The 15,004-nt window shown below is 41.9% G+C and overlaps 1 protein-coding gene across 13 annotated transcripts in view; it reads right to left on the bottom strand.

Annotated features, from left to right (window-relative positions):
- The window catches only part of nfasca (neurofascin homolog (chicken) a), a 306,806-nt gene that overhangs the window by 74,712 nt on the left and 217,090 nt on the right, over positions 1-15,004 (bottom strand). For all 13 annotated transcript variants that reach the window (XM_072563836.1, XM_072563841.1, XM_072563843.1 and 10 more), the window contains 6 exons: positions 14,598-14,709; positions 12,915-13,099; positions 8,607-8,738; positions 5,544-5,687; positions 2,928-3,039; positions 1,049-1,215 (listed from right to left, as the gene is read on the bottom strand). In XM_072563836.1, coding sequence (XP_072419937.1) covers positions 1,049-1,215; positions 2,928-3,039; positions 5,544-5,687; positions 8,607-8,738; positions 12,915-13,099; positions 14,598-14,709 — 852 coding nt within the window. The remainder of the gene's footprint in view (positions 1-1,048; positions 1,216-2,927; positions 3,040-5,543; positions 5,688-8,606; positions 8,739-12,914; positions 13,100-14,597; positions 14,710-15,004) is intronic.

The raw sequence follows: 15,004 nt of genomic DNA, 5'->3' as shown, positions 1-15,004 counted from the left end.
CACCACCTAGCTATCACGTAGGCAAAAGTGAGGACTGCAGATGATGGAAACCAGAGTTTAGTTTAGTGTGGTGCTGGAAAAGCCCAGCAGGTCAGGCAGCATCCAAGGAGCAGGAAAATCGACATTTCAGCCAAAAGCCCTTCATCAGGAATAGAGGCAGGGAGCCTCCAGGGTGGAGAGATAAATGGGGGGAGGGGGCTGGGGAGAAAGTAGCAAAGAGTACAATAGGTGAATGGGGGTGGGGATGGAGGTGATAGGCAATGACCTGTCCTACCTGCCAATCTCCCTTCCCACCTATCTGCTCCACCCTCCTCTCTGACCTATCACCTCCATCCCCACCTCCATTCACCTATTGTACTATTTCCTACCTTCTCCCCAGCCCCATGCTGCTTTCCCACCACCCCCACTCCCCATTTATCTCTCCACCGTGGAGGCTCCCTGCCTCTATTCCTGATGAAGGGCTTTTGCCCAAAACATTGATTTTCCTGCTCTTCGAATGCTGCCTGACCTACTATGCTTTTCCAGCACCACTCTAATCTAAACACCGAGCTATCATGTGTTTATCCTCCATGGTAAAGTCCAGAGAGCAACGCGAAAACATCAGACTTCTGTCCCCAGGTGATCTACTGTCCCGTATTTTAATGGATTGCCCTATAGTACCACAGTAGTGCACTTCACTCTTAACTGGCCCCTGAAATGGCTCTCAGATTTGGTCCCTGAAATGGTCACTCAGTTCAAGAGCAATTTGGGGTGAAATGCTGGTCTAACTAGCCATGTTTAAATCCCATGAGAAAGTCAAATAGATACTGCCAGATCTGTCCTTCAAGCACTTTGTCATCCTATTCCAGACATTCAACCTCCACAACATCCAAGAAAAAGTGAACAGGTTTTCTCATTAAAAACAGAAAATCGAGGGAGTGGTTATGCCCAGCAACCAATGGCAGCTTTCACTTTGGACCTGAATTCCAATGGGACTTTACCAGGTTCCAGCAAACACGTCCAGCCCACAAGGTGATGCAAGCCTCATTACCTGGCATACAAAAGTTACCTTTGACCTCCAGTCGCACCCTGTTCTCAGCCTTGCCCAGTATGTTGGTTGCTACACAGGTATAGGTTCCCTCATCAACCTTCCGTGCTCGTCGTAATTCCAAAGTCCCATTGTCATGGATGATATAGTTTCCTCCATAAAGATTATTGCCCTGCCCATCCTTAAACCTCAAGACACAAAAGAACCGAATCAGAGAAAGGATGAGATATCAGTTCAGTTACAAAACATCGGGTTATGCAAGGTTAGAATCTTGGTTAGACTTCCATGGAGCACTGTACCACTATTTGACTCTATCGCTCAAGTTATGTTAGGTTTGCATATAATCTTGGTTAGACCTCCTTGGAGCACTCTACACTATTTGACTCTATCGCCTGAATTTAATAGTTTGGTCCTAACATCTGGTCAGAATGTGATGGCCATCTTTAAAACTTGCAGTGGAACGGGACACCACTGTCGGGAGTTGTGTGTCTTTAAGGGTGGAGGCCCCACCTCCAAGCGGTTCTGTCGAACCAGAGAGCTGAGGGCTCTCAGTCCCAGTAGCACCACCAGATACAGTGGATACAACTGGAACTGCAAACGTTCATGAAAGAGTGAGCATGGAGGGGTTCCTGAGGACAGTTAAGTAAAGTCAGGCAAGCACTAGAGGGAGGGAGAGTGTGCTTTATGTGGAGGGTAGGGGTAGAATTGAATCCTGTTCCTAGTGCTGCGAGGCAGCAGTGCTAACCACTGAGCCACCGTGCTGCCATTCACTGTTGAAGCTTCACACCTGAAAGTAAATCATAAGGGACATGGATAGGATAAATAGACAAGGTCTTTCCCTGGGGTGGGGGTCCAAAACTAGAATGCATAGGCTTAGGGTGAAAGAGGAAAGTTTTAAAAGGACATAAGGGCTAACTTTTTCACGTAGAGGGTGGTGCGTGTATGGAATGAGCCAGAGGAAGTGGTGGAGGCTGGTATGATTACAACATTTAAAAGGCATCTGGATGGGTATATGAATAAGAAGGGTTTAGAGGGACATAGACCAACTGCTGCAAATTAATTAATTTGGATATTGGGTCAGCATGGATGAGTTGGACCAAATCATCCATCTCTATGATTCTATGACTTGATGTGACTTCACTAGGATTTTAACTTGGGTTTGAGTTGGGAAAGATGCCTAGGCTGATAGTGACCATGTTATACAATCATCCAAAATAAAACCTTAATACTTCATGTGTGCAGATCCTGACCGTTTTTGATATCGATATTTAGTACAAAAAATGAGAAACCAGTCAGTCGCCCAGTTCTCACCAGAAGCTTCTCCAACATTCAATATATTACTGGAATCATCAAGCCTAAAGTGTCCGGAAATTCTTTATACTCCCATGTTTTTCAAGAAAAGAGATTAGCAATTTGAAAAGTTTTGCATTGGAGAGGTGATGTCCCAGTGGTATTATCACTGACTGTTAATCCAGAGACCAAGGTCATGTTCTGGGAGATGGTGGAATTTGAATAAAAATTTGTAATTAACATCCTAACAATGACCATGTATCAATTGTTGGCAAAAAGCCCATTTGGTTCATTAATCCCTTTTACGGAAGGAAATCACTGTCCTTTCCTGGTCTGGCCATTTGTGACTCCAGACCCACAGCAATATGATGACTCTTAACTTCCCTTTTGGCAATTAGAGATGGGCAATAAATGTTAGGCAGTGATACCTCATCCTATGAATGAATAGCTTAAAAGAAGAATAAATTTATGACATTTTAAGGTAAAAAGTATTTTCCAGCTTATAATACTGTCTCATGCTATTCAAATATCAAGCTGCATTGGTGCTTCCACCAGGAACTGCTCACACAATATAAATACTGTGCTACTAACTGATGGCTCAGCAACTTACCATCGCAGGGTGGGGATTGGTGAACCAAAGAACTGACAATCGAGCCTTGTTCGGTTATTTTCTATCACTTTGACAATTTGGTTTCGTCGAGTCAATATTCTTGGTTGCACATCTGTGAACAAAGAAGATTCCATCAACTGGAAAGCTTTACAAAATGTTAAAGTCACCATAGTCCCACTGGACGGCACTTTCATTAGAAAGTCATCATATCTCACTGTGAGTGGAGAGGTTGAGAAGGAGGGTTCTTTGCGTTAACATTAGCTGATGTACGAATTGAACCCACACTGTTGGGGTCACTCTGCACTGCAAACCACCCAGCCAACTGAGCTAACCAACCTCTTTCTAAAAATGCTAATAAATACTAGTATCTTTATACCAGAGGCAAAAGAGACTTCAGGATATCAATGTCCTTCACAACTCCTGAACTGTATCTTGAATGTAATAGTTGATCATTGATGGGCATTATGCACATGGCAATGTCCCTTAAGTGATCCTGAGTGAAGTATAAATTAATATGGTTGGGATTTCATTGTCACCAAGACAATTGCCTGTGCTTCTTTGGAAAGAACTACCACAGAAATCATCTACATGTCCCTGTCTCACTTTAATATTTCATCTGATTGGCAGCACCTCTGCTCATTAAGCACTCACAAAGGTTTGGCCAAGTTTACATGCTCATGGAGTGAGAGAGGCCCACAGTCTTTGGACTGAGAGGCATCAATGGAGCCAAGGCTAACATGCAGACCTGTAGACAGGTGATAACATTATCTCAGCCATGTTCCTTTTGTGGTTAGCTCAGTTGGCTGGATGACTGATTTACAATGAAGAGTGATGCCAACAGCATGAGTTCCATTCCTGTACTAGCTGAAGGATTCTCCTCATCTCAGGCATGGTGACCCTTAAGTTAAACCTTGACTTATCCTCTCTGATGACATTGGAGGACTATGGCAACTTTACCTTTACTCATCATACAATTTGACAAGGTAATCTACAGATTACATACAGAGGCGACACAAGGTTAGGAAAAAAAATAGTTTTCGTTTCTGTTAGACATTGACAATTGCAGACTATTCCTCAGTGTCTGGCTCAGGTGTTTTACTGGTGCTTTTCTTTTAGTGAACTAAACAGATAGACAGTGCAAATGGCAAATTGCACAAACCTCTGACGGAACTGCTTTAATGGCACAACAATCTTGATATGAATACAAGGAAGAGGAATGGGAAAAGACAATGAGGTCACCAACTCTCGGACTGTCCATCACATCCTCATAGTGATCCTCTCACTTTCACTCCATCCGTTCTATATTCACCACCAATCCTAACCTCTGCTGACAGAGGCAAAAGTAGAGTAACTTTTATAAGAAATATTCCTTAACTCCCTAAACCCATCAAATAAATTTCAAAATATTATATTTACTTGCACATCAAACTCAATTTAATGAATTCCTTCCTGTAGTATTTAGAGTTTTCTCAACTTTATTGCATATTTAAAAAATAGTCCTGCACTAAAATCTCAAGTGACCCAATGTGCAATCTGAATGATTGCCTTAATCATTTTGAATTTAATGAGGAAACATTGGGTAATTATCAGTTACCTTATATCAAAGTCATACTCTCGTTTACAGAACAGTTACTATATTAGAAGTCAGACAGTCTAGGTATTACAGAGTGTAAGTTTGCATGTTATATTAGTGATGAGTGAACAAGGTCTTAATGCAGCATTTCAGATGAATGTACTACAAGAGTTTTTATTCACTGTGCCTGGATTTGGCAGAATAGGCAAACATGCCTCACAAACTCCTGCACTGAAAGAGCAGCATTTCACTGAAGATGGTGACTCAGTGACAGCACAGCATGCAGATTTATGGGAGGAGTTGAAGACTTCTTCTTTCTTAATCTCTCTCTCTCTCTTTCTCTCTCTATCTATCTTCCAACGTCCCAAGCACTGTCACTATAATCAAAGATCAAGTATGCGAACCCATTTAAGACCACAAGACTACACAGAGCAGAAAGAGGCCATTCAGCCCATGGAGTCTGTGCTGCCATTTAATGAGATCATGGCTGATCTAATAATCTTCAACTCCACTTTCCTGCCTTTTTTCCCAGAACCCTTGATTCCCTGACTAAACCTTGAATACTTCATGACCCAGTCTCAATGACCCTCTGTAGTAAACAATTCCCAGATTCGCTGCCCTCTGAGGGAAGAAATTTCTCATCTCTGTCTCAGATGGTTGACTCCCTATTTTGAGATTATGCCCGTTGGAAAACAAAATTTTTGTATCTACCCTGTCAAGTCCCCAGAGAATCTTGTGTTTCAATAAGTATGCCTCTCATTCTTCTGAATTGCCCAATCTACTCCACATGTCCTTGTAAGCCAGTCTCTCCATACCAGCCTGGCGAACCTTCTCTGGACAGTCTCCAATGCCAGTATATCTTTCCTTTGATAAGGGGCACAAAGCTGTTGACAGTTTTCCTTAAGCTACCCCCTTTGGACATCATCCAAGGCTAACCATGTTCACCATGAAACTCAAGGTTGCAACTCATGGACTCAGAGGCAAACCAACACTTCCAGCTCAATATGAACCATAAAGGAGAAGGCAGCTACATCAAAACATACCGAGAATGCTGACAAATGCATTGGCCAGTAAGTATCCATGCTCATTTGAGGCATTGCATTGGTACACAGCACTGCTTCCTATCTGTGCCTCTCGGAAGATGATCGTATCACCATCAATTTCACGGCCTGGACTCTGACGGACCTCTTCAGAGAAAGAAGGAGATGGTTAATTAATCATTGTTTAAGTTACCGTCTTCTGGAATGTTGTCTCTCTCTCACCACACACACACACACACATAATAATAGGGATAAATTGTAATTTCAATAATGGCATGATGTCTGTGACATCAGACAGATGATATAGTGGAGCAGGGGGTCAGCAACCTGCAGCTCTGGAGCCACTTGTGGTTCTTTAACGCCTTGTTCCCACGTCAAAACCCTTTCCAATTGGACTGCATTGTGATGAAAGAAGTCTAAGAAAATAAACCAAGGAAAGTAAGGTTTTGCTACTTGGGTGGAAATTATTTGAATAATTGTTGTAACTGTGTCATTTTACTTTTGTGCTTTTGAAAATTATGTACTTAAATGAGAAAGAAAGTTTTAAAAACCACATTTCTGGGGATTTCTGTATGTATAGAAAAACAAGTCACCCGGCATCTATAGCAAGCATTGTTTAAACAGCTGCTTGAACAGGCAGTAATTGAAATTTAGTTTGTAGGTGAATTGGAGCCGAGTGGTTCTGTCATCAGATAGAGGTTTGGTTGGTAATAAGATGCGGATCAATCAACGGACTAATGACCAGTTACCAATGACAAAGGCCCTTTGCCTGCAAACAACCATGTGATTGGCTCTGAGGTAAGTGAACAGTTTTGGGTCAGGAACAAAATGTAAAGAAGTGATCACAGCTCCTCTCATTCAGGAATTGTCTTTCTGTTGTCTGCAGTTAAAAGCAACTTTAAACCTGAAGGAAACAATATTAACTTCCATTCAACAGTTGTTCTACACTGCAACTTTTGAGCTGATTATGAGGATGTGATGACCCAGTGGCATTATCACTAGACTATTAATCTAGAGACCTAGGTAATGTTCTGGGGGCCTGGGTTTGAATCCTGCAGATGGTGGAATTTGAATCTAACAAATGTCTGGAATTGAGAGTCTAATAATGACCATGAATCAATTGTTAGACAACCCATCTGGCTTGCTAATGTCTTTTAGGGAAGGAAACTATCATGCAAGAAGCCGTTTTCTTGATCCACACTCACAGCAATGTGGTTCACTCTTAACTATGCTCTGAGCAATTAGGTTCCAGACTAGAGTGGTGTTGGAAAAGCACAGCAGTTCAGTCAGCATCCGAGGAGCAGGAAAATCGACGTTTTGGGTAAAAGCCCTTCACCAGCAATAGAGGGCTTTTGCCCGAAACATCGATTTTCCTGCTCCTCAGTTGCTGCCTGAACTGCTGTGCTTTTCCAGCACCACACTAGTCTAGAATCTGGTTTCCAGCATCTGCAGCCCTTGTTTTTACTTATCTGAGCAATTAGGGGTGGGCAATAAATACTGGTCTAGCCATGTCCCATGAATAAAGTTTAAAACATTGATAAATCACAGAGCTTTTGTAAGTGAACCAGTTGCTATGTGCTTTGTGAAAATATTGCGGAAAGAGAGGCTGAGGAGATAATTTCTAATCAGCAAGAACTAACTCAACAGATTTTGTGAACAAACACTACTGAGCTGATTTTCCAATTTTCCCTCCATCCATATGTTTTTTCTTTTCTATGTCCATGTCCTGTAGCTAGAGTCTAATTACTTGTAGCACATAATGGTTCTAGAGATTAAGTACTGAAACCTGGTCTGTGCTTACAAGGTCTGACAAACAGATAAATTGGGAATCTTGTGCACTTACTTTAAAACCTTTAACTTTTCTGATGGCTCTGGGTATAGAGAGGCTTGATTTCCAGTGAGAGCCCCAGCGAGTCATGTACATTATGCTGCATTTCCTGAATTCAAGTAATATTTTAACCAAAATTATTATTATGCTCAAAACAAATGAGCAGTACAGCTGTGCCATGACTTCAGATAATGGGAGATTAGTCTTGGTCTTACTGTGATGTGGCGGTGCCCGTGTTGGACTGGGGTGGACAAAGTCAGAAGTCACACGACTCCAGGTTAGAGTCCACTAGGTTTATTTGAAATCACAAGCTTTCGAAGTGCTGCTCCTTCATCAGGTGAAGTGCCTGTTGGACTACAACCTGGGGTCGTGTGATTTTTGACTTTGAGCTTACTGAATGCAGAGTCGGCTTGATGGACCAAATGGCCTTCCTCTGCTGCTTGGGTTCAAACAATACCTAATGTTGGAGGAACTGGTTTCCTGGATGGGACTATTACTATTAATATAGCTGAGTTGATAAATTAATCTGAATGTGTTATTAGAAGTGATTTCTAGTCTCTAAAATCAACAACTAAAAACAAAATGGTCTGATAGAAACACATCTTAAGTGAATGTTTGTTTAAAGACAACTTTGCTGATTATTATTGAAACAAATCCAATTTTTTACAAGTCCATTATAAAAACACAAACACAATATGATTCTTTTAGATTTTATAGGTGAGTTTCTTATTATTTTTCCATTCTGAATATGAACATATTGTTTTTACAGCAAATTAATATGGTTCACCACTTTTACATTATTGTTTTGAACGCGATTGTACACAATTCATGAAAATTTAAATGTAAAACCTGAGTATGCATATACTGGAGAAACAAAAAAATTGTTATTAATACTACACAGCAAACGTTATGAAATGCAATAACTCAGAGCTAGTTCTGTCTTAATTTAATACTTTTTCCAGTTGATATACAATTTTATTGTACATATTTTGATTATTATGGCACGGATCTATATAGTGGGTTTAGAATTGCCAAGTTTTCTTCTTATGGCTCCCCAAAAACATATATTTTCAGTTTTCTTTCCAAAGAACTCTTCAAGACTCAACAGTCTGCCAAACCTTGCATTAAAAGTTACGCCCAACTCCAGTTCAACTGGCTATAGTGGAGAAACAGTACTAATGAAACAGGACAGGTGCACTGGAGACAGAGAAATCATGACACGGTCATCATTAACTCACTTTCTATGGGTTCCCCGTTCATCAGCCACTGGATGTTGGGCTTGGGGTTTCCATTGGCTTGACACACCAATCTGCCATATTCCCCAGGAGCCAGTACCAAATTCTGCGGCTCATTCAGCCAATATGGAGCAGCTTTGAGAATGAAAATTAAACACAAAACAATTGTCAAGTAAACACAACATAGATTTCAGAATGTTTATTTCTCACAGGGACAGCTAAATTTCTGTTGCCATTGTTTAGTTGGTCAGACTGCAACCAGATGTATTAAAGGTCATATCAAAGAAATCTTCCTCAGTGCATGCTGAAACGACATTCAATTCAGGAATTAAATTTCCCCTCAGGATGTGACATTGATGGGATCCAATTTAGCAGAGACTAGGCTTAAAACTTTCAGCCTTTTGTTGACCTATATACCTCAGTCCTAGATAATCATGTGTTTGACGTCAGCTGGATTTCGTGGAGCCTTCATGGTTGGAGGCCCACTCTAAACATTCTTGCTTAACAACTCCACCCTTTGGCTTCCCAACCACCCACGTGTATCACCTGGGAGTAATGCCCCTGGACACTTGTATTCCTCAAATGAAGGGTCCTGGGCCTGTTTTTAACTGGGGTGGACATCATCTCCTACTTGGTAACATCAACTACGTCCTTTGGGCTTGGCTGGATCACGTAATAGAGGTGATGCGCATCTGAGAGGAAGTTTTTAAATATCCCTCCCTGAAACACTCAACCCTCTAAAATGGCCTCATTTTCATTTCTCTCAGCAGGTTATATCACTCCCAAAGGCAATAGCAAGTATATATATTATGATCGAATAGAAATCACCATTATACGGGGCTGGGCTGGATGAACCAGCAAATCTCTCTCTGTTTTTCATTGATGTGAAGGCAGTGTTTGTAAAGGCAAGTCCTTGAGACTCCTGAGACCTCCCACTTCCTCAGAGATTCCTAGTGCATTACTAAGACATTGAATCCAACTGAGACAAAGGTCCACAAGTGTCTACTCCCTCCACCACCGATGCTCAGTAGCAGCAGTGTCTGCTAACTGCAAGATACACTTAGAAATTCACCAAGCTTCCTTTGGACAGCACGTTTCAAACCTGTGACCACTTCCATTGAGAAGGACAAAGGCAGCAGATACATGGGAACACCATCCCCTGCAAGTTCCCCATCAACCTGGAAGAACATGGCTTGATTAAATGCAGTCAACACGGCTTTGTGAGGGGCAGGTCACGCCTCACAAACCTTATCGAGTTCTTTGAGGATGTGACTAGAAAAGCTGATGAGGGTTGAGCTGTGGATGTGGTTTATATGGACTTCAGCAAGGCATTTGATAAGGTTCCCCATGGTAGGCTCATTCAAAAGGTCAGCAGGAATGGGATACAGGGGAACTTAGCTGTCTGGATACAGAATTGGCTGGCCAACAGAAGACAGTGAGTGGTAGTAGAAGGAAAATATTCTGCCTGGAAGTCTGTGGTGAGTGGTGTTCCACAGGGCTCTGTCCTTGGGCCTCTACTGTTTGTAATTTTTATTAATGACTTGGATGAGGGGATTGAAGGATGGGTCAGCAAGTTTGCAGATGACACAAAGGTTGGAGGTGTCGTTGACAGTATAGAGGGCTGTTGTAGGTGGCAGTGGGGCATTGACAGGATGCAGAGATGGGCTGAGAGGTGGCAGATGGAGTTCAACCTGGATAAATGCGAGGTGATGCATTTTGGAAAGTCGAATTTGAAAGCTGAGTACAGGATTAAGGATAGGATTCTTGGCAGTGTGGAGGAAAAGAGGGATCTTGGTGTGCAGGTACATAGATCCCTTAAAATGGCCACCCAAGTAGACAAGGTTGTGAAGAAAGCATATGGTGTTTTGGCTTTCATTAACAGGGGGATTGAGTTTAAGAGCCGTGAGATCTTGGTGCAGCTCTATAAAACTAATGTTAGACCGCACTTGGAATACTGCGTCCAGTTCTGGTCGCCCTATTATAGGAAAGATGTGGATGCTTTGGAGAGGGTTCAGAGGAGGTTTACCAGGATGCTGCCTGGACTGGAGGGCTTGTCTTATGAAGAGAGGTTAACTGAGCTCGGACTTTCTTCATTGGAGAAAAGGAGGAGGAGAGGGGACCTAATTGAGGTATACAAGATAATGAGAGGCATAGATAGAGTCAATAGCCAGAGACTATTTCCCAGGGCAGAAATGACTAACACGAGGGGTCATAGTTTTAAGCTGATTGGAGGAAAGTATAGAGGGGATGTCAGAGGCGGGTTCTTTACACAGAGAGTTGTGGGAGCATGGAATGCGTTGCCAGCAGCAGTTGTGGAGGCAGGGTCACTGGGGACATTTAAGAGACTCCTGGACGTGCATATGGTCACAGAAATTTAAGGGTGCGTACATGAGGATCAATGGTTGGCACAACAGCGTGGGGTGAAGGGCCTGTTCTGTGCTGTACTGTTCTATGTTATATGTTCTCACCTTCTCACTATACTGACTATATCGCCGTTTGTTCATTGTCACTGGGTCAAAATCCAGGAATTCCCTTCCTAAAGGCATTGTGCACTTCAAGAACGGTTCAAGGCAGCTCTCAAGGGCAACAAGGGACAGAAATAAATGCTGGCCAGCCAAGCAATGCCTACGTCCCACAAATGAATAAATAAAATTCTCAGCCTCGTTCAGAAGTTGTCAGCAAGACTGAAATGTGGGAAGTAGAAATGCCATAAATACATGCAGTGGCTCAGTGGTTAGCACTGCTGCCTCACAATGCCAGGGACCCGGGTTCAAATCCACTCCCGTGCCACTGTCTGTGTAGAGCTTGCACATCCTCCCTGTGGATTTCCTCCAGTCAGGGATGTGCAGGTTAGATGGATTAGCCGTGGGAAATGCAGAGTTACAGGGATGGGGTGGGATACTCTTTGGAGAGGCTGAAAGGCCTACCCTTGTAGTGTAGGGTTTTGGAGAATTCTCATTTTCTGTTAAAAGAGATGTTGCCTAATTTTAAGATTATTGCCCTGAGTTCATGACTTCCCCAACATTTTAGCAGTTGAAACACCCTCAATAAGGTTACCTGTCAGATCTAAACACTCACTGAAATCTATAAAATTCATTGCTATATATTGCGGTAAATGCTTAGGGACACTAGCGCCTCTTTAGGAGTGACAGGATAAGAGGTTGATATTTTGGGACTGAGATGAGGAAGAATTTCTTCAGGAGTCAGTTAACACTGAAGGGGTTAACAGGCGTTACAAGGTAAGCTCCGCCCATCAAGTTATAAAGGACTGATCATAGGAGGAGCTAATCAGTTCCCAAGTTGACATTCTTTTTGATAACAGCATATCACTGAACAGTCATGTGCACATGATCTTACATTGAATCTGATGTAAATACAATCATGTATCTTATATATAATTGAACAATACGTAAGACACCTGCTTACAGTTCATTAAGATTGCGACTACCTTTGTGTAGCTGTTGAAATTTAGAATGAGAGGCGACCTCATCAAAACGTACAAGATTCTTAGGGGACTTGACAGGTTAGATGCAGAAAGGTTGATTTTACTGGTGGGAGAGTCTCGAACCAGAGGGTATAATTTTCGAGTGAAGGGGTCACACATTTAAAACAGAAATGAGGAGGAATTTCTTCTCTCAGTGAATCTGTAGAATTTGTTCTCACAAAGGGCGGCTGAGGCTGGGTCATTAAGTATATTCAAGGGTGAGATAGATGGATTTTTAATCACTAGGGATATCGATGGTAATGGGGAAAAGGCAGGAAAATGGAGTGAGGATTATCAGATCCAGCCACGATCTCATAGAATAACAGAGCAGACACATCGGGCTGAATGGCCTTCTTCTGCTCCTACATCTTAATGCCTAATATATCTTGTGGGCATCATTTTGCACTTGGCATCGGGAGCCTTCCAGAGAGAAGGATCAGTGGGAGTGAATCTATGACATATTCCAGGTCGTCTGTAATGTTAGAAAATGGTGACAGCAGTGAGGACTTCACCAATTACAAGTTCAGTCGATTACAAATTTTCAGACTTCTCCACATCAGTCAGCTATAGATTCTGTCATTGAGTGTATTCAACGTGGTAAACTTTGGAAATTAAGGGATTCAAGGAACATAGGGATAAAATGGGAAAGTGAAATTCAGAAAGTATTTCAGCTGTTTATTGAAATGACAGAGTAGGACTGAATGACCATTTGGCCTTCCACAAGTTCTGGTTCTACAGATGAAAATATGAAAGAGTTATACCCAGTGTGACAGAAGGAAGGGAGCAGGTGAATTGGAGACTGTAAGGATCTGGATAGAATATTTTACCTTTCACTCTCACTGTGATTGTGTGCCGTATGCTTCCCATTTTATTGGATGCTAAGCAAAAATACTCGCCCGAGTTCTCCTCAGAAACGTCAGTGATCCTCAACGTCTTGTTGTAATTTTCAATTCGCACCTTTGGCCAAGGCAGTTCACCACCTTTCTTGTACCAAATAATATCCGGTGTGGGTCTGAAAATCAGAGGAATTATTTCAGTGGCGTGGACCCAAGATCAATGGTGTACTGTGAAGAGGTTTGCAACTTAAAGATGATTCGGTCATGGCTGCCTTGTCCCTGAGTTGGAAAATTGTGACTTGAAGTCAAGGAACATTAGAGATACATTGAAGCATGGAGATGTAGGATGACACACCAATGCAGGACTGCTACACTGTCAGAGGTGCTGTACCAAAAAATATCAACCTGTATATGTACCTTCACAGGAATATTCGGGTTAAGTGAATATTCTTGTAAATATTTCAGTAAATAGCTGAAGTGAGTTTACTGAGGGTGAATGTCCAATGTGTATAAAACAACGCAACTTAAATTATAAATATCTGAGTTAATGATATTATTATCATCTTTTAAATAATTAATGATATAAGATAGAGTATATTTATTAATATTCATGTTCTTTGATTTTTGAGTTGCAAATTTAAACTGTGAATATTGTGTCTTAATTATTTTAATAAATATCAGGATTTTCCAGTTCAAAACAAATTCAAAGCATCACTGGCATTGATTCCTAATGAACAGCTATGCCCTAAACGTCGATTCTCCTGTTCCTCAGACTGGCTGTGCTTTTCCAGCACCACACTCTTTAACTGACATCAAATCTCATAACAGTAGCAACAATCAGCTGTTGCCAAGAGGTCTTTTGGTGCAGTGGGTCATGTCCCTATCTCTGGGTCAGAAGCTCCAGGTTCAAGTCCAACCTCAGGACGATTGTTACGGAAGGTATATCATAATATGCACACAACTTCTTGTGGTATGCAAGTGTTATCCTCATTCCAAGAGACTATTCCACCTAGACACACATCTATGAAGCTACATCACCCAGCTAGATCTCTGCCTCAGTGTGAATGCTCATTCAATATTCCAACTCATCCCAATGCTCCAAAGGGGAAAGGGTGTAATTCCACAAACCTTGCCTTCTCTATTTAGAAACTTTGAGACACAGGCTCTTCTGTAGATGTCGACCAGATTGTAATTAGCCAAAGCTGCTGCGTCTTCATGGAAGAATGAGGGTATTTGAAACAGTCAGAGCACATCTCACTGAGATCTCCCCTACACCACAATGTGTATGTACTGAATGTAAGAGCTTTACATATATACAATCTGTCTCTCTGTCTCTGTCTCTCTCTCTCTCTCTCACACACACACACACACAAACACACACCCTGGTTTAGTAATGATAGATATGAAGTTGATAGATTGTTACAAAAAAAACAATATCTTTGACCATTGTGATTACTTGGTTTGGTCTGTTTGTGATTCCAACTGTCACAGCAGTGTGGCTCATTCTTAATGCCCTCTGAAGTAACACTCAGTTATAGCAAACAATTACTTGCAACTGTTTGCCCAACTAATACCTCTGCCACCTTCTCAGGGCAACAACCTCCTGCTCTCACCCACCCATGCCCACACCCTACGACTGACTGGAAGCGTAGTTTGAAGTTCAGTTAGACATACATTCCTGAAGCGATGCACTCCAGTAACAGGTCTTCCCCTCGGAGAATAATTCTGCTGCTGGACGTCCCTGTCGGTGACATGAACTTTGGAATCTGTTCTGTGATTGGCCGAGCTGCAAACAAATACACACAGCCATAAATTAGATGATGGAAACCAAGGAAAAAAACAGCAGCAGAGAAAGAAAACACAATAATCTGTTTTAGACATAATCACCGGTAAGACTTCTCTCAAATATGCGGTAAAAGGTAAAAGAGCCTTGAAAATATAATTAATTAATTGCTCAAAAACTAAGGTCCAAAGTTCAAAACCTCTGCTTGACTGACAGTATGTCACCAGTCGGAGAAAGTGAGGACAACAGATGCTTGAGATCAGAGTCGAAAAGGGTGGTGCTGGAAAAGCACAGCAGG

The sequence above is a fragment of the Chiloscyllium punctatum genome, chromosome 45 (assembly GCF_047496795.1).
Source record: "Chiloscyllium punctatum isolate Juve2018m chromosome 45, sChiPun1.3, whole genome shotgun sequence".
NCBI lineage: Eukaryota > Metazoa > Chordata > Chondrichthyes > Orectolobiformes > Hemiscylliidae > Chiloscyllium > Chiloscyllium punctatum.
The sequence above is the reverse complement of the archived record's forward strand: the minus strand, read 5'-3'. Positions and strand labels throughout refer to the sequence as shown.